At 33.2% G+C, this 26,262-nt stretch overlaps 1 protein-coding gene across 1 annotated transcript in view; it reads right to left on the bottom strand.

Annotated features, from left to right (window-relative positions):
- Nucleotides 1–226: 226 nt before the first annotated feature.
- Lrp1b (LDL receptor related protein 1B) overlaps nucleotides 227–26,262 on the bottom strand; it is a 1,720,116-nt gene continuing 1,694,080 nt past the window's right edge. Inside the window, exons 87-91 of the mRNA XM_075985306.1 lie at nucleotides 12,889–12,965; nucleotides 6,702–6,792; nucleotides 5,723–5,867; nucleotides 3,355–3,453; nucleotides 227–2,042 (exon numbers count right to left, since the gene is read on the bottom strand). Coding sequence (XP_075841421.1) covers nucleotides 1,902–2,042; nucleotides 3,355–3,453; nucleotides 5,723–5,867; nucleotides 6,702–6,792; nucleotides 12,889–12,965 — 553 coding nt within the window. The 3' untranslated portion in view covers nucleotides 227–1,901. The remainder of the gene's footprint in view (nucleotides 2,043–3,354; nucleotides 3,454–5,722; nucleotides 5,868–6,701; nucleotides 6,793–12,888; nucleotides 12,966–26,262) is intronic.

The following is a 26,262-nucleotide window of genomic DNA, read 5'->3' as shown; positions in this document are numbered from 1 at the left end:
AATTTGTAGTCTATGATAAGAACAAGAAGTCAGTGTAAAGTAATTGCAAGGAAACCTTTCCACTTCAAAAGAAGAGGTAGAAAATGCTTTTTCAGGTATCCTGAGGGAAGTTATCTGATGAACATTTCTCCTTCTCTGGAAATATGTGTTCTAAGATAATCTTGGAAAATTTAAACCATATAGTGAAAGGACTTTTATAAATTTAAAAACTACCAAACACAAGCGCTTAAATATGTAGAATTTCATTTAAATAAGTCAGTCAACAATTTTTTATAAAGTATTTAACACTTCATTGTAGAAACATAGGCAAAATGACTATTATAACCAAAATGAAAAATACTGTTCAATTTAAAAAATGTACTTAAACAAGAACCTGAAAAAGTTTATGGTATGCATAACATTGTTCAAGCAAATCACACGAGTATTACATAAACCAATATTCTATAAAGGCCCCAGTATGGCAAAGTTTAGAAATAGGTAGTAAGCATGCACATAGTACAACAAAAATTTCCTTATAAAACAGCAGTTTTTAATGCTTGTACAAAGGGATAGAGAGCAACCACAAACATATTTCATCTGTTAGATTAATACATTATATGACAGCTAAAAGTCAGTCATGTCTATCAGAGGGACAAAAACCCCCACAGCTTATGAATAAATCTTTTGTGCCTTTAAAGATATCTGTATAAAAATGCTATCTTTTTTATACAACTTAAATAAACCATATTTGTTACAATCAAAATTTGAAAACAAACGAACAGAATGAATGGGTCCGTATTTTCTATAACCAAAGAAAAACAATCTACCAATGCTAATGGCACAGAAAAACTCTCCACCTGGCATCTGAACACGTTATTCTTATACCTCAAATAGTCCTTGAATTTTTGTAGAATTGGGAGAACAATTAGTTGTATTATATCTTGAAAATGTTTACCAATTATTTTATGCAAAGAAAATTCTCTTTGACCTAGCAAAGACAGTGTATTATTAAAACTGAAATTTTGCATCAGTTTGTGTGTTTGTGGTTTTCTTGTGTTCAGCTTGGTTAAAGAGTGATCTCCATCCACAACATGAACATACTGGGGAAGAGATACATAAGACAAGCATTCCTATGTCCTGCTGTGCTCTTGACTGGCTGTGTGCCCCAGGACCAAGGAGGAATGAAAGGTCCTATCCCATAGCAAGTGCTATTAGTCCTGTTTTGTTTATGTTTGATATGTTCTATCAACCTAAATATCACTATTGTTACAGGGGGTATATGTTTTGTATATCATAGAGTATACTGAAATTTTGGAAAATAAGTCACTTGTATTCATGCAAATTGTTAATACTATGTATTTTTAAAGTTTTTGTTCTCAAAATTTCCAGTGTTTATTTGTCTTCTAAGACTAATTTCAAAGCAAGAGATGCTGTACTTGGAAGGGCTATGTATTCTCAGCCAAGTCTCAATCCATGTTCACAGGCATAAAGAAGAGAGTTTGTCATTTGAATTCAAGAGAAAATACAATGGCATTGTATTACAGTATTTAGATAATAAAATGAAGAAATGGAGAGTAGGTTGCTGATTATGTAGAACCAAAAATCCTTATAAAATAGATTGCTCATATTAACTTTACAAAGGAATATGTTTTTTTTTAATTTTAACAAATTCAAAGGTGTGTCATATCAGCAGCATTATTGTAAGTTGTAGTGTAGTGCAGTTATTTTTCATAAAAATACCATAAAAATGGTGAATCAATATTCATTAGCAAAAAAATAAAACCCAAAAAACTCAGAAAACAATTAACCAGGAAAAAGATATAGAGATAATGCTGATGCTAAAACAAGTATAATACTGTTGGAACATACAAAAGTAATCCTTATATTTTATACATTTATACATCATAGAAAAGAGTCCTTCATTATGCCACTGTCTCTCTGATGCCAATTTCAATCTTCTTTGGGAGCAGTTCTTTCCGTTCATCAACACTTCCTAATGAGTTTCGACAAGTCTGTCCGTCCATATACAACTTTGCATACACTGGGTTGGAGTAATTTGTTGGCTGAAGAAGAAAGAAAATAAGTCTAATTTTACTATCTCTGTGAGCACATTATGTCTTGCGGTGTCTATTTTTAATGATCGTATGCAAATCAATTTCCATATATTTTAGTCACTTTTAATGTAGAAACAGAACTATATTTTGAAAGTAGCTTGGAAGCCAAACAGAAACTTCGCTATAAAACTAAAAGCCAGTGCATCCTTGTGAATGTTATAACTAACATGGCTTTTCCCAGAAAATGTTAAAGCTAATTGTCATGTTTCAAGGATACTTGGTCTTATACCCCATTGTCACCACCTCTGACCGCTGGTGCAAGTCCACAGGTGGCATAGAAAGTATAGGTGCAAAAAACATCTAACTGGATTCCTCTTCTAATTTTTCAATGTGAGCTAAACATAAGTAAATGAAGAGAAGTTAAAATTCCAAAATAAAGACAGCACTTTTGTTTCCACCAACCTGCATGTACTCGCTATCAGAAATACCGCTGGAGGCTTCCAAATACGCTTAACTTCATAGTCCCCTGAGGTGTCAGAGGCAATTTGCATTTTAAAGCAAAATTAAGACTAACAAAAGCAGGTTTTTTCAGTTCAAAATGACATACAATGTTCACTATTAAGGAAATTGCAAATTAACACAAAAAATGCCCATTTTCTTTTTAATTTAATTGGTGTTTTGGTTTAGATTGAGTCTTTATTTTCTTATACAGTATCTTAAACTTAGTTACAGCAAGAAAACATGTACTCTTAACAGCATGCAGAGGACATACTGTATTACACACACTGAGAATGAAAATGATTTGATGGTAATGAGAAAGAGGAGGTTCCACAATCTATTGTTCTGCCTAAAATGAGCCTTTTGACTGTGGACAGAAAAGTTTTTTTCTAAACCCAGTAACTAATGATAAAAATTAATATAAATTTAGCTAGACTGCCCCTAATTTGTCAATATGATTACACATTTTAGCTATATTTTAGTTATTTCATATTTATAATCTACCTAAGTATCTATGGCTAAAACAAATTCATTTAAATTCATTTGGTTTAAGTTTCTCTTCATAAGTTTGGCTGGTCATACAATTTAAAAGTCCTTCCAACTTCCACAAAGGAAATACTATCCATTTAATAAACTGGTAACAAGTTTTATAAACATTCTTATATGGAAAGAACACACTGCAAAAGTCTGAGATTTTAATGCTGTTTTACCAACCCTTGTTAATTAAAACTATAAGGGCAAGTTCTGTCCAAGTCAAACAGAGCTCTGTGAATGGCAGGGTTCGCAATGACATGAGAAAGAAAAGATGGGTTATTTCTCTCACCCCAGAAGTTAGTGGTCCTTTCAAATCAGAGTTTAGGTAGATGGGCGGTGCTGTGTGTGGGAGCTTGAAAGCACTGGGCCCTCCCCCTATGTACCTGGTCTGTACATAAACAGAAAATTGTATCTCATGTAAAGTTATGGAAACATTTCTTTCACCGATACAAAATGCACCTAAATGATAATACTCTTTAACCCTAGGCAAAATCAGGAGACTCGTGTCAGCATCTACAACTTGAAATAATTATCTCAAAGGTAGGCCCTCAGTAAGGTCCAGCTTTCTGGCGTGTGTTCTGTATGAACCATATCCACATCTGTTTATCCCTGGAAATGACACCAGTAAAGATTTTGAAATTCAAAATTTAGGAATCAAAAGTAGTCTTTCCTAAGACTCAGCTATCGTCTTCAACAATTCATCATCACTTTAAAATTTTAGGATAAAAATTGATATATAATTTAATTTTTTTTAGAAAGCTATTATTAAGACTAAAAGATGCCAGACAATTGCTTTATACTTCACTGGATCTAAAAACAGCATTACATAATTATTACACTCATATTCATAATGTATTGTTTCATAGTTATATTATTCATGAACATTTGAAAAGTAAAGAGATGCAAAGGAGCATGTATAAGTTAAAAGAAATCTTCAGCATCAACTGTTATTGTTGAACAAAATATGATGTGTTACAAAGAGCAGAGTCTTTGGAAAAGAATCTAACATAAATGACTTTGATCCTTAAATACGTTTCTACAAAAGTCTCATATCATAAACTAAAAAGGAGCTTAATTGTAGGACTTGGAGTTTGAATGAAGAACCACTCATTTTTAATCAACCGAACATTTGAATAAGAAAACTCAAGTAATGTTGAAATGAATTGTAGCAAAATCCACAAATAATCACCTCTGTGTATTTCTAATTCTTCCAGCCTTAGTTCTACATTATCAGTTTTACTAAAAATACCAGTTCTTTTGTCCTTAAGATATAAAAGAACTAGGAGTTGTATTCACATGCAACATAATTGAATTGACCATTTCATAGAAATGTATATGCAACTTAATTTACATTTGATTAGATCAAACAACTGGGGCACAATTTGTTTGGTCATGAATTCTGTGGCCTCACATTCTGCAACTCTTAATACATCATTGTTTTGTAGTTATGTTTCATTCCAAAATTCATAGTTACATTCAAAACATTATTAACCAGGTAGAAATACACTGTTACGCTGTATTTTATTCAATTTTAGTCATTCAAGTGGTTAATTCGTAAATGTATGTTTATTGTTTGCTCAGTGAAATTATATGAGTACATTAAAGTTATATCTGAAAGGCCTGAAATATGGTTTTATTTTCAAGCAGTAAGTTTGCAAATATTTCAATGAGCTGTATTCTCAAGTTTAAGTAATTATATTAATTCAATTGCTAGAAATCAAAATAACAAAGGGGCCTTTGAAATTTTCATGAAAAGCTGAGGAGTGAGTTCTCATCAGTTCACGGTATGTGCTGGACACTGCTCTTCCTTAGAAAAGCTGAAAGGATGCCAGCAGTCTGTTTGTTAAGAGGGCTTTAATTTAAGATAAATTTCCCGGTGTGCCAAGTGTATATGATCTTTCAGTGTAAATTACAACACAGTATAATAAGGTTAACAGTATTTAAATCATGAAAAGTTCCAAAGTAAGAGTGCTCATTAATAGAAAGTAAAATTAGTCCCAGTGAAAATGATTCTAACATCTATACATTTAATCCATATCATAATTGGTGATTTTTATATTAGAGAATATGATTATTAATTTCAGGTTCAAGAAGTCCAATTCTAGGTCCAGAGAGGGAAGTATAGAAACAGGAGAAAACCAGTTAAGCGAATTAAGTGATTATACTATCAGTTACAGCTTGGATAAGTGTCTTTAAAAACTCAGAAGCTGAATAACAATTGAAAAATAAGGTCTCAAAAAGAAATTAGAGGACACGGCTTTTTGGACTTTTCAACAAAACACTATCGTGATGAAAATTATTATTTTGAAACTGAACCAATGAACACTTTTCATATTGAAAATAAAGTATGCAGTGTTTTATATTATACTGTATATTTGCTAGAACCCCACACAATTTATGTTACTATAGTAAATAAAGTTGTATCTTTATTAACTAAGTGAACAAATTTCTTTCTAAACCCCACAGTCTTAACTAGTATGTTCTAGTGAATGTTATTCATCAAGTATTCTCTTTTGGAAGAGCCTAAATAACTCAATATATCTTAAAGTCCTGTACTATAATTTTAGATAGTAGAAGTGCATGATTAAAATTAGAGCTCTGCAGTGGTTTCTCAAGAACATTAGTATTTCTCTGTTCATGATTTCAAGTCATATTACCTTTACTGGATCTATCATGAAACTTGGTTCTAAAAGACTCCCATCGCTGTGGTCATGATCCACTTCATACATATTGTATGACGGATTGCCGATTTCTACATTTATCCCTCCATTGATGATAGGCTGTCTTCTAATTGTCTTTGTTCTATTGTATGTGGACAAAAATTCAAATATCAATTGTACAGACATCACAATTTAAATTTTATACTATTATAGCATTTACTGATCTGTTGACATATTACAACTGATAAATTCTGAATGAAATATAATCTAGAAAATTTTAATAGTTGACATTTTTCAAATCATAAAGGAACAGACTGCTTACACTTTTACCATTTATTTTCCGTGAATCTTGTTTAAAATAGCATAAAATCATATTAGAAGTAAAATTCTCCTGAATACACAATGATATTAATGGAAAATTCACAATTCAATGGTAAATTAAATTTTAAATGTCTTCTTTGGTGTGAAATTAACCCTAATAAATTATGATAAAAAACTTTTTAATATCTTGTTTATAACCTTGGTCTTAATGGCTGGAATCTTAATTTGCAAACTTTCATGTTTTAAACTGCGGTACAATTATAATTATATAATCTGAAACATTTATATTTGTGGAAAGATAAAGTAAACAAATGCACGTTTAAGATTTAATTTATGACTCACCTGCATAGTAAGTAGTAGTATAAAATAAAGTAATAAGATAATCTTTAGATATCATTGTTTATTCTACAGAACTTATCAAGTATATGCCATTATTGCTTTCTTTAGACTATATATATTTCCGGGGTGATTCTATCTACATAATATGAGGAAATATTTGTGTAAATTATAGTTTTAAGTGAAATAAGGGTAAATAAATAAGAAAAAGTTTTTAATTGGGATAGCTAATTCTGTTTTCTTTAGAATAAAACATAACATTTCTGTCACTTTCATATGGCCCAGTCAGTGCAGGTAAATCCAGAACATGGCATCTTACCTTCTTTTTCTCTTACAAAGTACTAAGCCAATCACTAGGGTGGTTATCAAGGTCACCAAGAGGACAAGAGGCACAATGATAGCGATGCTCCCTGGATAAGAAATTGATCCATAGAAAAACACATAAAGAAAATGTTTTAAAGATTAATATAACTAAACTGCCACACTAAATAATTTGACCACTAATGTGAATAAAGATAAATTACAGAACAAATGTTTGTGTTCCGAGATCATAATTCCTTTACCAAAGTAATCCTACCAAAGAGTCTGTTGAGATGTTGGGACAGATATCTTTTGGTTACATATTGCATTTAAAGACCAGATATTCCGAGATAATAACTTTATGATTCTGAGTTACATCAAATTTATGAACGTCCTATGATGTAAATACACAAGGTATGTCAATGATGTCTGAATATATTTACTTTAAATTTCATCTACCAAAATCTCCCAAACTAAGTTATTGTTCTATAAGCTACAGTTATAATTGCCCATACTGTCTGTGACAAGTCAAATGGCATGGAAAAGTGCAACATAATAGTTTGACTTCAATAAGCATGCACGCAAGCGTCATTTCATGAATTTCTATGGAGAGAGAACTTGAACTGGTTACCTGGACTCTGACTTATGCTCTTGCAATTAAATGAGTAACAAGAAAAACAATTAAGGCTCTGACACCCATCTCTGAATTCAACGTCCAGGCACAGCCAAAGTATATTTACATATACATATATGTAGATAAATATTTATACATATAAAATAAGTTTTTAAGAAGAATCAAATAGTTGTTATTTGCTTATTTAAAATAAATAAATAAATAAGCAATTGCTGTTCTCTTTCTCCAATCCTTATTGCAGAACACTTTCAGGAAAATGTTTTTGAAGCTTCAATTTATGTTAAAAACATCTGCTTTTCATTTTTATGTTCATGGAAATTATCTTAGAGCTTACAATTTTTAAAAATTATCTTAAAATGTTATTTTTAATCTTTGTACATCTGGTCATAGGAAAAATAAAATTTATAGAAACATTGTTTCTATAAATGTGGTACAGCAGTGATTTTTATTAGATACAGACACTTCTAGAATCGATACACTTTGCTGGCAATGTAACCCTAGGGTGGAATGCCAGGATTATATACCATGAATGGCAAGAAACAGCTGAATGAAAAGGCCATTTTGTAGCAGAAGGATTCCATAGCACTCTTGGGCAGCCAATATTAGGTTTTTCCTAGGTTAACTGTGGGCACATGTGAAAGCAGGCTTTCCATAGACATGCAGTAAAATAGCTTACCTAACAAGTGACCTAGAAATAATATCATTTAACTCTTATCTGCAGATATTTGTGAATAGAATATCAAAACTCATCAAAAATATAAAATTTCCTCTGCATATGCATGCGCACATAAAATACTGATAATATTGACCATCACATTATACACAATGTGCAGAGACTTTATCAGAGTGTTTGATGCTTCAATAGTTACATGTAGATGATACATAAGTAAGATAGACTCCTGGAGATCAATTACCAAAAAATATCTAAAAATGTTCATTAAAAATATTAATGTATGTCAGCATCACTGCTTGTAACCTGGAGAAATATGTATTAACAGATTCATGTGCATATATATATATATATATATATATATATATATATATATATATATACATACATATGACTTGCATTTTTATTCACTTAAATATAAAACTTATTTTGCTCTTTCATGTTGTTTTGAGTGTATGACTTAGTGAGCTCAACATTTTATTTTCACTTTGTTTCAGGAGTGAACATTTTGGGTGTAAGCAAAATCTCAGTAATTAATGAAGACAGAACATCAGGCAGCTTTGATTTAATTACCATTTTTTTTGTAAATATTAAATACCAAGAAACAAGTTTATTTCCTATTAGTATATTAAATGGCTGAACTTAATTTGACAAATATCTTCACTTTGTTATACATTCTTTTCCTGTTAAGACTTAGAATATCAGTTAATGTGTAAACAAACCAATACTAGATAGAAAGTATACAGTATTTTTTTTCTTCTCGGTATAACTGTAAACTATTTACAAATTTATATATTTAACTGTTCTCTCTAGTTTTAGTCATTACAGAAGTTAGAGATATTAGTTATGCATGTAAGAAAACTAAGCATCTCTTTTCTTTTAATTTTCCCACCACAGATGGTAGTTGCAATTCCTATACATTACAGAACTCTGCGTAAGAGCCCAGACATCTGGTATGTTTATGAAACCAATCAAGGTAACTACAATAATGTTTAGTGTTCATGATAAATAATAAATAATAGCATTTTGTTTTTATTTTTAAAACATTAATAAAAGAAACTAATATTATAAATTTTTTAAAAATTCTAAAATATATAGCCAATCGGGAGCTTTTTGTTTGAATCTTTTTCCTTTTCTGGTTTGTTTGATTTTATGTTACCTAAGCTTTTTTTTCTGTTATTTTTAAGCTTACTGTTTGCATCCTAATGAGAAAGAAGCGGTATGGATTTGGGTGTGTACAAAACTGGGGAGGAACTGGGAGGATTTGGAGAAGAATCCACAGTCAGAATATATTGTATTAAAAAATGTATTTACAGTAAAAAAACCTAAGTTTTATGGTAGTGTGCTAATCAGTAAATATACTTTTAGCATGAAAGATTCTAATCTATCAAAACGATTTTTTTTTTTTTTTGGTAAGAGATGATAAGTGGGTCCTGTAAAATGATTGAAAGTGTAAGAAATCAGAGGGAACTAGATAAGTGATGCCATTAAGAACAAAACAACTCTTTCTTTGTAATGTGGTTATGGAGACTTATTCTTCCCTGGAAGAGGCAGCCCTACAACTCACTTGAAGCCATGGACGCTGAGTCAAGCAACTTCTCAAAATATACCAACAAGGTTGACTTAGGCAAAATGTCTCAGGTTATTCAGATATAAAATACATGTTATCTTTGATCATCTCATATTTGTGTAGTCAGCACTATACTGATAATGCAGAAAGTGCTGCATGCATGCTTAAAAAATGGTTGCTTTATAATCCTCTGGATGCCCATATTTTACACATTTTACAATAGATTTGCACATCCCCTTTTTGAGGGCAAAGTATTTTACTTCTCCGTTTTCTATAAATAATATAGTTTCTATATTAGATTACCTGATGCCCAAATGTTCAATTCTCATTTAACAAATACATCTTAACATGAATTTTATCTTTGCTTTATGGCTATGCATGCACTTTCTCTCATGGCACTTGACATATATTAGATAATGAAACAAACGGGTTCATTAAACATGGCATCTCATGGTCATAGTGGTGAATACTTTTAATCCAAGCACAGCATAGACCTCTAAGATTGTGAGGCCAGGTTCAATTCCAGAATATCCAGAGATGCCCAGAGTTCCTATCTCAGAACAACAATAACAACTACAACAATAAAATCATGGCATCTTAATTACTACCTTACAGAAACTAGACTTTGTTCTAGTGACATAAAGAATGAATTTTCTGCCAGCCTGAGCCTCCTAAGAATTAGCCATTGAGAACTGAAGAATAGGTGTTCTTCAACTATAAGAGAGTACAAAAACCAAGGGATTAAAATTAAGCAGTAACTAACCACCAGAGTGGAGAGAAGAATGGACAGTTGGGAGGACATGTGACATACAAGTAATCAGATTGTTAGAAAGGCATGTGTGAAATATATGAAAAAGCTAGTAATTTATACTACTGCAGAAAAAAAGGAGGTAATACTGAAAAACTAGGACGAAACATGCTATGAATGCATTGTTTGGTCCACCTTAAGAGAAAGAATGCCGGGTTCATATATATCTTGTGCTGTTCAGGGGTTTAAGTTAATTTTGCAGCCATTTAAAATGTCAGTTGTTTGGGTGGAGAAAAATGAGGAAAATCTGGGTGTATATTGAACTTGAGATTCTTGAGGAGTGCAGGGTGTAAGTCTCAGACTCAGAAGAAGAGAGAAAGAAGATAGGAGTATCAAATTAGCACAGTATTGATAACTGAAGTCAGGCAAAGGGGACTTGTCAAAGATGCTAAATCTAGAGAAAAGGGCACTGCATACAGTCACAGGAAATACCTAGTAAAAAGTAGCAGCTAGAGAGTTATCAAGAAAGAATGAAAGCAGAAGTGTCACAAAAGGAAGTTAGAGTTGACTCAAGAAATGCAGACTGATGTGAAAAAGTTTAGCGTCATAAAGGTAGAGGGGAGAGTTTATTTATATACTTATAATCAATACATTATCTCACTATACACTTTAGGATGGCCTCAAACTATGTAGCCCAGGTGGCTTTCAATCTCCTAGCAATTCTTCTGACTCTGCATCAAGACTCCTGGGATTACTGGTACACATTGTGTCACCTAAGAAAACAACATCTTTCTCACCGATTGAAGTTATATTAACACTAAAAAAATTAAAATAATAGCATAAATTAGGCCATTTTGGCATGTTAAAAGATATTCTACATTTTAGTACATGGTTATAGAGATAAAACATCTTTATATAACAAGATTAGGATGCACTCTCAAAAAGATATTGTGAATAGCTGTAGGAGTATGCCATTCATTGCAGGCCAGTTTCACTCTGTTCCCTCCCCTTGTCCTGTTGCTACTACCATCAACAATATCCATTCCTTTGGACATCTTTCTACTCCCAGAGCTATTGTACCTAATGCTTCTGGACCTCTGCTCCTTTCAACACTTTTAAATCAAAACCACTGTGACCTCAGTCGTTCTCTGCCAGGCTCTGGTTTGGCCCCATTTCCACAGAGAAATCACCAAATCTCTTAATTGTTTATGGCATATATGCTCACGTATTGTTTTAAGTCTTGTGTATCCTCGTAGAGCTTAAGCTTCACTTACTCACCCAGCCACCCAGCCACCCGTCTTACTCTTTGCCCCATTCCCAGGGTGTACTACAGTGATTGAGATTCAGTGTTGGTTTTGTAAATCATGGCTTTGGGAGAACTGGAAGGAAGACATCATCATATCAGTAATATTTGCACATTTCAGAGTCTTAGTATCCTGTAACCAGATAGTTTGTGTGCTGAATTAGAACAGATGCATGAAATAAATAAGGATGATTCAGAAAAGAGCTAAAGTGATGGGCCTCTTGCTACAGTAAAGACGTGAACTTTCCAATATTGCCCTCACAAAATACTGAGTATATTTTATCTTAATTTTGCCACACACTACAAATAGCACAACTCAAAATTTGAGCATCACTTTCTCTAAAATTTTATGTGAATTTAAAATAGGAATATGAAACGACTTCTCTGATTCTGAGTTTGAAACTATTCTTTTCAAGCAGAATCTGAGCACAAAGTACCAGAATCAAAGTTCTGCATAATTACTCAAGCTGTTGTCTTGGCATTTGAGGCATCAAGCCCCAGAAGATTCCTGTAGTGCTACTTGGAGATGAATATGAAAGCTATGCATGAATTAGAGAGCAGATCTCCAAGTAGAGGCAAAAGCTGTAAAAGGAAGGTACCACGTTCCTAACCAGCCAAGATTTATGCTGCTGAATGTGGTGATTTCAATGAGAACAGCCCAAATGAGGCTCAGATGTTTGAACACTTGATCTTTAGTTGGTGGCATTTTGTGTACTTTTGGTATATGTGCCCTAGCTGGAGGAAGTATGTCACAAGGATGGCTTTGTAGTTTAAAGTCAAATATCATTTTAACTTCCCTCTATGTTTTGTGTTTTTAGTTCAAGTTCTGAAGACACTTTTATGACTTATTTTAAAAATTTAGAAGTCAAGGGACACTTTTATGACTTACTTTATAAATTTTTACAACTTGTAAACAGAACAGAGAATAACACACAATGTTGATTGAGGTAGACCTGCCATGAAACTTCAGTGTTATAATCAACAGATGATACATATATAATACTACATACTAATATATGTACTTAGTACATATACACATATCAAGCTTTAAAGAGATTGTACCTCTTACAAAATTTGGTTCATAATTTACTTCTTTATAGTCTTACCAATAAGATTTCATTTTCAACAGTACCACAAAGGTATCAAGACTACACTTGTCTCTAAATTACATGAGATTCTTAATTTTATCCCTTATAGTTTCACATAACTCGATGACTACACAAAAGAAGATGAAATGGCTTCTACAGTTTCTATACAAAACCAATATTCGGTACCACTTACTTGTGCTGATGTGCTCAGACTTGCTGCTCTTTGGGGCTGGTCTCTCACACTGTGTACCTGACCAATTAGTGGAGCATCTGGAAAGATTCAAACAATAACAAAACCACCAAAAAGTGAGGAAATAGCACAAAACACCATCCAACAATATAGAAACGTCAAATAAAACTTAAGTTTTGAAAGAAGAGCCAATCATTACAGATTGACCACAAGAACTTTCTGACTAATTAGTTTCACATTTTTTGTATGCTTCATGCAATTTCAACTGAATAGCATTTGTTGAGATATGTAAAAGAAAAAATAAGCAGCTACTCAACTAATATCGAGTGTGCATATAACAGAAAACCTTTTTTTAAAATTAAGGTTCTGCAGTTTGTTCTTTTAAAGTCCAAGGTGTAAGTAACAACTAGGTATAGAAATATTAAAGTAATAAGAGATAGGAAAAGACAACACTTTCCTTTGTTAAATGATATGTGTATTAATAGGAGCTAAATGAATACACTCAAGATTTCATAAAGAGAAGTTGTTTCCCTATATTGATACCACACCAGTGTTGTTGTAAGCCTAAAGGAGAATAAGGAGTAGATTTGCTGAAAATCTGTTAACACAAAGCAGAAATATCTAATTGGCTGATGCCAAAAAATGAATGTGAGCTGTTTTCCCTGTGTGTGACCAATGCTAACTGGCTAACAGAAATGCCTGTTGAGAGTCTTTTAGCATCAAACTAAACAGAAACAATATTTTTTTGATATCACTTCTTACTTAAAATGTCTTTCAAATATCACCGTATTAGAAGAGTTGTACAATATACAATAAAAGCTTTCAGGGCCATTCCAAGTGCATCTCTCTCAATGCAATGTGCAGCACACAGATGCAATACAAGATTTCTGTCCCAATTAATTCATATAAATAATGTTTTTTCCAAGCTAGGCTTCAATCACACCATGTACATTACTTTCAATATTTGCAAAAACAGTATTGGCTCTCATAAAACTTGGTTACATTCCATAAAATCACAATAACAAAGAATTCTAACCACAAACAAAAGCTGATGTCAAACCAAGTACAGGATACTCAAAACAAGAAGCAGTATTGATTACTTTGAAGCATATAGTTATTTGATTTTTAATGATAATGTTGAATTAAAAGTATGAAACATGTTTCAAATGAAAATTAATATTATTTGTGTGATGATTCAAGCATTTACTAAGCTTTGTGTTGGAACCTCATAAAAGGCTTACTCGAAGATTAATTTTTCTATACATAGCATTTGTGATAGGACTACATTAAATGTAAATAATTGAAGCAGATAGGTTAAAATCTAGGTCTTTGGATCATTTTATACGATTGAATAACTGTCATGCAATGAGCATTTAAATTTGGGGTAAAATGAACAACGAATGAAATGTTTGTGTAAGATGTCATTGTTTCTCATTTGTGGTTCAATAGATATTTGACCTAGAAAAACTTTCAGCTATTCATGGTTTCCAATTCTCAACACAGTCCACAGATAACTCAAAATAATATGCTTGGGACTGTTTTCAAACATGTTATTCAAGCAAAATCTAATTGTTGCAAAATTGTTTTCATTTTTGTAACTTTACATGTGTCTTATTTTCCCAATTGAGCATTGGGAGTGTTTTGAATTCTTCAATGTCAAATTTGTACTGATTATACCCTTCATTGTAACACTGATATGTACACATTAATGTGTGCAGCTATATTGAATCGTTTTCCAAACTTTTGAGATCTATTCTTTATGCTGCCTTATTTTAAAAAGTAAACTAAGGTTCATCTTAAAATATGAGAATAACATTCACTATATTTTATGGTCCCTCTAGAGCAGCATTTCTCCATCTGTGGGTTGTGACCCTTTTAAAGGTTAGGCGACCCTTTCACAGGGGTCTCACATCAGATCTCCTGGATACCACATATTTACATTAAAGTTCAGAACAGAAGAAAAATTACAGCTATTAAATAACAATGAAAATAATTTTATACTTGGGGGTCCCCACAATAAGAGGAAATGGATTGAAGGGTGGAATAATTAGGAATGTTGAAAACCACTGTTCTTGAGATAAAAATCTCTGAGGTCATCATTAGACTGAAATGATTAAAGTAAAATTACCTGAGAAATAGTGAATCAAATGCTAATTGGCAGATTCAGTCCTGACATGAACACAGTGTATCTTATATAATTCATGTTGCTAGGAAAACATGCTTTAGAGAGGAAGGCCAGCAGTGAGCGTAAAACAGACTATGGAGATAAGAGCAGTAGGAACTTACGAGAATCCTTCACTTCTTTAAGTAGGGTCAGGTGGTATTTGTTAACAGTATAGTCTAATATTCTAATTTATTCATGCCATGAAGTTTCATACTTATTTCAGGGAAGGAAGTCATGTGCCCAAGTTCTTAAAATTTATTTCTTTTAAATGGTGGAGTTAAGGAATATCTGACTTATTTTATGTGGGGTTAGCTCTCAGAAATTACACAAAGTAATTATTTTTAAGAGTAATACATCTTAATCAGTGATGCCAACCTTATAATTTTCCCTATATTTCTTACAAAGCAATGTTTTATAGTCAAAGATAAAATAGGTTATGTTTCACTGTCTCCCTTTGTTCCAAACTTGAAGATAATCTCTTTGAAATATTAAATCAAATAGAAATCATTATTCTTGTTTCCTACATTACAAAATTACAACCTAAGACATTTGCTGCTCCAGAAGTTTCTCTTCCAGTCGGTGATTTAAAACCAAGCATTTTAAAACCATCTTTATAGATTTTAATAAGTCTTCATTTCTAAGTAGAATGCAATGATCAAGGCCATTACCGATCCAGCACTGAAGGAAAGGAATATGCAGATCATCAAAATTTCCTGTCCAGTTGCTCACTGAATTATCTGCATAATCACACCAGCTACAATTTCTCGGGCATCTCTTTCTCCTTTTCTTTATTCATCAAGCAAAATTTGTCATCCATGCTGTAGCCCTTGAACCTACACTACCACAGCTCACTTCTACCTCTGTTCATAAACACCTACCAGTCAGACTCACCATCACAAACACCTGCATAGCATTCACTGAAAAACCATCTGAAGTCTATTTACCAGAGCACACAATCATGAAGCATAGAGGAGGTCGTATTTCATATTAACATTATATAATTCTAGATTATTGATTAAAACTTCAGAAATTTTAATGAAATATTTTTGGGTTGGAGACAGGAGAGATAAGTGGATTCTTTTATATTCAGCAAAACAATAATATACACACATCCATCTTTCCATCATAATCATTCTCATCATTTTATGCACCTATGAGTTGCTTATTAGAGGGTTTCTGATTTAACTATTCTTGACAATACTTCTTCCATAGAACTTCAACTTTTGAGAGTTACAAATTTTACATTAATCTCTTGAGGTTATTCTTTTGCATTTGTAAACCATTAGCACAAAATCCTCTTTGTGAAATTTCTAAAATGTCCTAAATTAGAATAATCATAAAACTGAACTTTTCCTAAAACTTCAGAATCTGGATTTCTACAAGTCAGAGAACTCATTGAGTATCTTGTAATTATTATTGCAGATCCATTTACTATCAGTGTTAATCTGAGAGAAGTAATACATAACAAACTTAAATAAATATAATTACTATAGTTCCACAGAGTATATTATTATAGCATGCTTCACTTAATCATTTTTCGCTGTTAGACTCAGAAAAATAATGTACAAGCCCAACATGATGACTCAAAGTAAGCTACATTATTATTAGTTCTGTACAAAGTATCTAGCAAAAAAACAAATATTGATTTCTTCAGTTTTAAAAATTACTTCTCTACTGGATATTGTCATATAAAAATACTTTTTGAGTTTATCATGGCATTACAATTTATATACATATTATCTGGTTATACTGTTTTAGTTTAGTTAACTCTCTGGGATAGAGGGTGTTGCCCTTAGTAACAGTAATGGAGCATAACATAACACATAACAAACACTGCTAGAAGGTCAAAGCAAACTTGTATATATCAAATAAAAGATCTTCAAAATGGAAGCTAATACTTAATATTACAGATATTACCTATAATTAAATTGTTATAATAGGCACAATTTCAAAGTAGTAAAAGAGGCATTTTTGTAATGAGAATTAAGATTAGGTATGTACTATTGTGTGTACTACTGAGTATATATTCAATTTTTCAGGTATGGTCTTCATAATAATAACAATAATAATTCCATATGACCTGCTCCTATCATTTTTGCAGAAATATGGTCCAGAGTTATTTACTTTGGGAGAAATTCAAAACAAAATAACTAGATTAATGAATGTTTTTTTTTATTTTCATCAAATTTAAAGGCCATGGAATTCTTCTGACCACAGTGAAATCCAAAGGTGAACCTTAAAGCGATTGAAACTGTATTTCTCCTGACTAAATGTGTGGAATTTTCATTTTTAAACATGATGATAGACACATTCAGAAAGGAAAAAATATCTTAACATTAGCTATTTTTCTCTACATATCAATTAATGAAGCAGACTGAAGAGGGAGGAGGAGAAAAGTGGGGGGAGGGGGAGAGGGGCGGGAGGAGGGGGAGGGAAATGGAAGGCTGAGAGGAGGCAGAATTTTTTTTTCTTTTAAATAAATAAATAAATAAGTAAGTAAATAAATAAAAGAAGTTACACATGCACTATATTGGTTTCAGTACTCTTAAATCTCACTTAATAAAACTAGAAACACATTACCAAATTTGTACAACCATATTTTTATACAGCAAAATTTACACAAATTATGTCATTTGAAAGATACTTAAATCATTAGTTTTCTAAATCTATTTGTTTCTGAACCTTAGAAGCCAGCATTAGCACAGTCCCACTTTCTCTCTTTCCTCTGTGTTTTTCCTAACACCTCTGCTAACTCTATGCTCAAGATTTAGGACTTCAAAATGAACAATCATTGCCTGCAGTTTTAGGTAGTTAGATGTTTATTCAGCTCAATTTCTGTCAAAGCCCTTTTGCATCTCTCAATGTTTCATGGCCTTTATAAGAAAAATTGTCTCATGTATCCATAAGAATTCTTCAATTTAATACTTTGTTATAAAAATTCCCTCTTCTTTAATTTGAAATTTTGCCTCAGTTTTCATTATCATTTTCTGAATTTTATGCCCTGTCCTCGATTGATGTTGTCATTGAGTGCTATTCCATAGTTGGGCACATTACTACATTTATGGTTCCAGCCATTCAGATGTGTAAGCCAGATTTGTTTGAGACAGGTGTTTTGAAGCATTCTGGGCACTATGCAGATCCTATAACATTGCATCTGTGTCCAATTTCCATATTATCCCTAGGAGTAGAAACCTACCCATCACTTGAAATGAAAAACTACATAGTCCAGTAATGCTTCCAACCAAGCACAATAAGTAATAGGAGCATTGTGAGGTTATTTTATGGTACTTTCAAAACTACAAAACCTAATTATCGCTCAATGCATTAGGAAAAACGCTTCTATTTATTATTTCTGGCTTAAGACAGTATCAGGTTTTTAATAAAGTTTCAGAATACTAAAAAACACATTTTAAAAAGTAAAATTGCAAGAATTTCTGCACCACTTCTTAATGCTTGATTCTCTGTCCTAAAGTATGGTGAGTATCAGTATTCTTTCTCATATCAACCTGAAACTTCAGGGAGATTTCAGTGTGCCATAAATATGTGTCTTTTTTTTTTCAGACAAGGTATCATGCATCCTATCAGGAGGCTCTTGAATTTACAATGAAGTGTACGGTAATTCTCCCAATTAACTCTGAAATTCAAAACTGCTAGTAGGACACGCATAAAATTTAGGACTAAAATCTTGGTCCCTAGTTTATGCTGTTACAGTCTCATCTTTCATGAGGGATCAAGCATCTTCCCTGCTAAATCAAATGATCCCACAAAAACAGCCTACCGTAGCTCTAACTTCTTTCTTTCACATAAACTTACATGTTACATGGTTACCCTCTGTCATTCATATCCTTCTTTCTCCCTTTCCATTTGCTCCTTCCTTTCTATTTCTTTTGCTCCCTTTCAAAGCAACTTAAACATTCTAAAACATAAATACTTTAGGTTTCTTAAAACATTAAGACTAACAAACTTGAATGTTATCTGTTTCAATATGAGTAATATTATGACAGATTAGAATATTAAATTTACAGATTATATCAGCCTATGAGTATTAATATAATCACATTAAATATTTACTGTGTTGGTATAATCTTATTATAATATTATGATTGTGATATTTGATTTGTATTTCCAGTAGAAAACGTCATAGACTTACATTTCTCTCATGCTTTAATGGGATGACCCTTTCTACTACTATCTTTGTAGTAGGAAGGAGAAGTAAACTTTTTCTGTATGATTAATATTAAGATATTTTCTCTTTAAACTAATGTGGTTGGTCAAGCATAAGAATCAGTCTTTCATAAGAACTGCACGAAGATACTGTGGAGTCAAGTACTATAAAGTAAAGGTAGTTTAACGCAACTTTATCCTTTTGTTCAATTATAAAATATATGCAGGAAATAAAACATAATTGTTATAAACTTATGAAACTTTGTTAAAATAGTAGATATCTAATAAAGTACATTAGTATACAGTAAAAGTTGAATAGATAAATAACAGTTACACAAATACCTGTATTGGTTTTGTTTCTTTATTCTGACACACATTATATTAAAATCCAAGAAAATGTTACCACATCAAAATAAATAACGGGAGCACACTCAGCCTACATATGAATACATATGTGATATAAATTTTTACATTAAAATTATTTTATATGGCTAGAGATACAGCTCAGCAGTAAAGAGTACTTTCTACTCTTTGGGATCAGTTCCAAGCCCTCTCATGGCAGGCACACAACCATCTGTAGCTGAAGTTCTGATGACCTCTTCTGGCCTGTGCAGGTACCATTATACACGATGCCCATACATGCAGACAGGTAAAACACTCACACATTTAAAGCAAAATTTTTAAATATATTCTGACTAACACATAAAAAGAATTTTATGCATTATTGGGCTAATGTAATATTTCTGTACTTGTAAAGACGTTTTAATTCTACAGCAGGTTAAGCAAGTCTATCTTTCCAAGTGCTTGCTTGTCAGTGTGTCTTTTCAAATGAGAGGAAGATACACTGGAGATGGCTGGGGAAGAATGGGAGGTCGCAGTAGGTGGTCTGCTATGGAGCTGGGGGTTCTAAAGGGGCACTGGATTTGGAGGGAAGGAGAGAGACTTGAGTACATGTGGCTAGCCTACCTGATTCCTTAGCCAGCATAGCTGGTGAGTTTGCAGGGAGTGTGGACTGGTGTTGGGTTCAGAGATAATGGGATGATTTATGGCAAGAAAGGGGGAGGAGGTCTATGTGATCCTGTAGAGGTAGCTGCATGTGGTTTAAAACAGAGCTCAAAATGAGCCTAAGGAATTAGATTTGGTTGGAGGAGAGGGGACAGATAAAAAATTAATATGAAAACTTGAAAAATTCTATCTTTTATCCTTTGAAAATAAGTAATACATAAAGGTATCTATTATCAGTACACTGATATCTACTTAGTAAACAGGGTCACTATCTTCTCAGTGTACAATCTTAACATTGGGCAGTTAAATGTGACTCATGTGGTATCTATTCTGGACAGCTTGAAGAGCATGACCAAAACTAGAACAAATAACAGACTGTTCCTGGGACTGAAAAGATACTGATGTGGCAGGCTGTCTTGGGTTTTACAGTTCCAAACAACATGCATACATCACACGTGATGCTTTGAAAGTACTCCAAGAGGCATCAGTAGCATGCAATGATCTGACTGAAGTGTGGACACCACAGACTGCTAGAGTTCTCCCGCACAACGTCATCCCGGAAATCTGAGGTTTTTTTTGGAATCACTCTGAAACTCTCTTGGACTTTTCATGGCTCTTCTCTAGAGAGCCCTGGTCTACAGTAAGCAGCTCTGCTCCTCCTTAAGGACAGACCTCCACAGTCCAGGTTATGGAAGCTGGAAGTCAGGCCATAACCAGGCCTGGAAATACATAGGAATAATTTCTACTTAAAAAAAAAAACATTAAACAGAGCCTTATCTTACTTTTAAACCTTAGTCACAATTTCTCAAACATCGGCTGTAAAGTCCAATTGTTTTTTTTTTCCCCTAAGGAGTTGGAAAATAATCTTGTGTTTCTAAAAAGATCAGTACATTAGAACAATTGCAAATCCACACGAGATGAAGACGCTCATCACCGACTGCTGTGGTGCCTGGCCCTCAGTTTCCCACAAGCTCACGTTGGGGAATCAAAACTTTCACTGGCTATTTTGGCTCTTTCCCTAAAACCAATTCCTGCCTTGTTTTTCAGGGTCACAAGAGGCTTCCATCTTGTCATTTCTTTCTCTGCTCTCCCTGTGGCCATTTCTGTCAAGGTCATCACACCGAAAATTGATTGGCTTCTTATGTCATTACATTTTTCTCTCAATAGCAAGCACATTCTTTTCACTGCGAAATTCTCACTGCATTTCCCTTCGCTTTGCAGACTTCAGAGAGCTAGCTTTTCTATCAGTTTCTGGTCATTTTAAAGCTAGTCAAAATAATATTTTTACATTTATTTTTATTAATTATTAAACTTAATTTTTAAAGTTTGTCACGACTTTGAAAAAAAAATTCTATGTGATTTATATAAATTATCTTTTTAATCTTCACAAAAGTCTCAGGAAATTGACCAAAGCAGTATATTCATATGAAGACATTGAGAGATATAGAAGGATAAAATTGAACACAGCTGCTGTCTCAACAAGTAAGGTCTCGCGTTCGGTTTTTGTACTATTTACTAGGAAATGCAAGTCATTTTTAACTTGAAAATTCTTTGTCTTCTTTTAAATTAAAAATTAGGAGTCATTATTAATACATTTTAGAATCTCATGCCTTTTTCTAGTACAGTGGTTTTCAATCTTCCTAATGATATGACCCTTTTATAGTCCCTTGTCTTGTGAAACCACAAAATTATTTTCATTTTTACTTCCTACTTCCAATTTTGCTATTGTCAGAAATCATAATGTAAGTATCTGTGTTTTTCAATGGGCTTAGGTGATACCAGTGCAACAGGCATTAGACCCTCAAAGGAGTCATCACACACAGGTTGAAATCTGCTGTTCTACTACATCCTCCTGTCAGCAAGATCTTTCAAAACCACGGTGATAATCTGGATCTCCAATATTACGTCTCCTATCTATGGAACCCATTTCAAACACATAACTCAGAATGTAAGTTGATAAAATTTAATTAATACTTTAATATTATTCACCATTTACTTGATAATCCTCTAAATTGTAAATATCTTTGGCCGTTTGAATAAAAATGACACCTATAATCTCATCAGGAAGTGACACTATTTGAGAAAGATTAGAAAAATTAGGAGGTGTGACCTTATGATAGTAGGTATGACCATGATGGAAGAAGTGTGTCATTGAAGTGGCATTTGAGGTTTCAAAGTCCTCTGTTTGTCTGTGGATCTGAATGTAGCTCTCAACTATTGCTGGAGTAGTAGCCAGAACCATGCTTGCCAACATAATACCCACCATACTGATCACTGACTAAGATAATACTGTAAGCAACTCTCTATTTAAATGCTTTCTTTTAGAAGAGTTACCTTGGTCATGGTGTCCCTTAGAGCAATAGAGGAGTGACTAAGACAATATCCTTCCTTCACACCCTCCCTCATCTCTTTGTACAGGTAGTGTCAGAAGGCTTCCTAATGTTCCCTTTTCTCACATCCCACAGAGAAAGAGAGAAAGGAGGTCCAAAGCAAGACAGTGGATGACCAACAATGGCATTTAGAGAAGCCAAAACAAAATGAGTGAAATTAACTTCTCTTCATAAGATAATATATAGAATTTACATTATAGAATACAATAAAAGCTACCAAATATTCAGAAAAGCAATGATCCTAAAATAACAAAGAGGATAAAGTAGATCAAATGCATGATAAAAAATTATTCTATTTTTTTCTGACTCTGAGAAAACTTATACATAATAAAATACAGGTACTCAGTCTTAAACTCTATGCAAAGGAATTAAATGATACATGAAGAATGAATGTTAATGGTTGGGAATTAATGACTAAATCCCAAGTATAAATATTTTATGGGACGGAATATACTATTTTGTGGAAAGGAATAAGACACACAAACTTAAAGGTGCCATGGACTACAGGTAGGATTCAAAAGCCAATTTCACAGAAATGTTTCATGTCCACAGACCACCCCAATAGGGGTTCATTTTCCATAAAATATGGACCACAACAGACAGTGGTGGAAATTGTGAACACCACTGTGATGTCAAGATACGTGGATAGAACTTTGTAGAAATCGATGGCTCCAAACACAAATGCCTATACTTTTCAAGAAGTTAAAAAGTGGGGGTTTGGGTGGGTGTTGGAATTTTAGCTTTGTTTGAAATGTAAAAATAAAGCATAGAACTTCATAGTGAAATATTGCTCTGACTATGTAGGAACTATTCTTGCCCCTGGGCAGAAGGAAATAAAACACAGTGTGGGAAGTGTTCTGGCATTTTGCCACATTGCCATTTTCAAAACAGTGAGCATCTAAATAGATCTGGTTTCAGAAGCAATAAAATACTCAAAGTAAATATTTTTGGTTCTCCATTTCCATAAAATTCAAATATACCTTCAGAATATATTTTTCTTCATGTTTTTAAAAAGAATATAAATTACTCAGAGAATTATATTTAAATAAATCAACAATATCCAAATTTCAGTAATATGTACCCGTCATTGCTACTTTAAATTATTTTCTTTAAGAGTTTTCTCTGTGCATGTACAAGTATGTTTATTTTGCATGTGTATGGGCATGTATTAACATATCTGTATGTGATATACATTTTATTTATTTATTTATTTATTTATTTATTTATTTATTTTTGAAGTCCTGGGTATCAAAAGAAGCTTTTACATATGCTATACAAACACTCCACTCCTGAGTGTATTTGAGCATTTGGAATTTAGAAGATTTCACTGTGCTGTCTGAAGTAGATTGAGCGGCTGTACAACTCTGGATGATCTAAAACTCAATATCCTCAAAATCTTTCAGGAAACAGAGGGTAACATTCTAAAAGGATGAGTTCCCAACAGAATGACAAACTCCTTGCTCTCCACGGCAACTAACCTTCCATGAGCACACAGTGCCTAACAATTTCTGAATAGTTCTCGGGAAAAGGTTCATTTTAAAATTCTGTTTAGACTTCACGGGGATAGGTATATCAGGAAAGTCTTGATATACTTCTAAGGAAGTATACCCAAAAGAAATCATACAAGTCTGGACCTCACATAGAAAGCATCACATTCTCGGCAAACTGGCCAGTCTGAGGACAGTCTACAGCCAAGGCAGCCAATCAAAAGTGTCACAGAATGGACAGGTTTAAAAGAAATGTGTTTTGTCAGTGTTCTGATGGCTAGAACTTTAAGGCATAAGTGTGGGCAACTTTTTTTCTGAAGCTGTTTTCTTTGATTTATAGACAAATATCTCGTGTCTAGCTTTTCCCACTGTGAAAATTCTTTCTGACCTGCTATTCTTTAATGAAAACTAGTTCTTTGGATTAGGGTGGATTAAGGCCAACATTCACTAACTATTTACTTTGATCACCTCTGCTCAAAGTGACAAAAAGCAAAATTTATATTTTTCTCATTAAATTTAATTCTTTGCAAAAGTTTCCGTTAAGTATAATTGGACCAATTTTTACTATCTACTTGTCACATACAAGAAGTGGCATGCCATTTGGAATCAGTATGACATGAAGAGTTAACCTGATAAAACTGCAGAGGGACACTGGTTTTATTGAGCCTCTTCAGCAAAGACAGAGGTGTAGCATACAGCTATTTCTTCAGCGGCTGTGTATGCACAGCAAAGTGCATGTGGGCTGCCAGTGGAGTACAGGAGGCAGAGGAGAGCCAAGCACCTCTTGGTTGTGGATGAAGGAAAGAACTATCAGTAATGCTATAAAGTCATACCATGGAGGGAGGTCCGCGGTGCATACACAGCTTGGATCTGACATAAGTGTGTCACTAATCCTATGGGAAATTCTTAGATTCCAGGAAGCATGGACCACTTGTTATTGAGTTCTGTATTTTTTCATTTATGTGGTTGGAAAGATAGTTCAGGAGTTAAGAACACTAACTGGTCTTCCAGAGGACCAGGGTTTGAGTCCCAGCATTCACATGGTGGTTCATAACCATCTTTACTACAATTGCAGGGAATCCACTACCCTCTGATGGCCTCTGCAGATACCAGTTATGCATGTGGCACCCAGGCATACTTGCAGACAAAACACTTATATACATTAAATAAAATTTTAAATATAATTTTCTATTAATATTTTGTCAGAAGAGCATAATGAAAAACTTTAAAATACAGTTTAAAATTTTTCAATGGCCTATTGTAAAACTGACAAAACTTCCTCCAAGTAAGTGTAAAAATATACTGTTCTGTTCCTTTGCTTTTCTTTGCCATTTTCTTTCTGTTGCTCACAAAGTAATAAATGAAAATGGCTATCTAGAGACAAAAGGGAAGGCTTTCAACGAACAAATCTGTTCCCTAAATTGAAGGATAGAGCAATAAAATTTCTAGGTGGAAAAACTGGGCTGTCACCTTCATAAGATCTGAATACTTTATTGACTTTCCAACCATGCACGCTAGTCCTATACAATTCAGATAGGAGTTCTCTCCATGAAGAAGGAAAAATGATATGCCATTGAAACAAAAGCAGGCAGCACTTGAGACTCTCAGAGCAGCCTTTGTTTTCTATAAAGATTTTAGGTGAAATAGTACACATCAGGTTTTCACTAAAGATACCGATCACTACCATTAAAGATGGGGCTGAAAAACACTTCCAACACATCTCCGCACCTAAAGATTCGGCTGCTAAGAAGGTGCTGTGGGAGCTGTATAATCCTTTAGTTGGATTACTTTTTATTACATATAACTATAGGTGCTATTAAGTTTTTAAAACTTACTTACATGTTATAACTATAAGAATTGTAAATACCCTAAACACAGCTAAGACTTTTTTTTGTTTCTGTTTTTGTACACTGTGAAATTCCCTCCTAAGAGGCATGAGCATGAGAGAAAACCTGATCTCACTTGTCTACCATCATATTACTTAAAAGCTGGACGTTAATGGAACAACCTTCTTAACGGCTTAAAGTCTCAGTGCAAAATTATTTTCCTCTATTCTTATATTTTTCTTTCTTGAGCTCCTAACTAAACAATGAGGAGAATGTGTCTGTTATTTCTTACTGCCTCACCCTAAAGGTCCCAGCTGTGTGTGAATTCTGTCTCAATGGGG

Source organism: Microtus pennsylvanicus, chromosome 9, assembly GCF_037038515.1.
Source record: "Microtus pennsylvanicus isolate mMicPen1 chromosome 9, mMicPen1.hap1, whole genome shotgun sequence".
Classification (NCBI taxonomy): domain Eukaryota; kingdom Metazoa; phylum Chordata; class Mammalia; order Rodentia; family Cricetidae; genus Microtus; species Microtus pennsylvanicus.
Note: the sequence above shows the minus strand (reverse complement) of the source record. Positions and strands in the feature narration are given on the sequence as shown.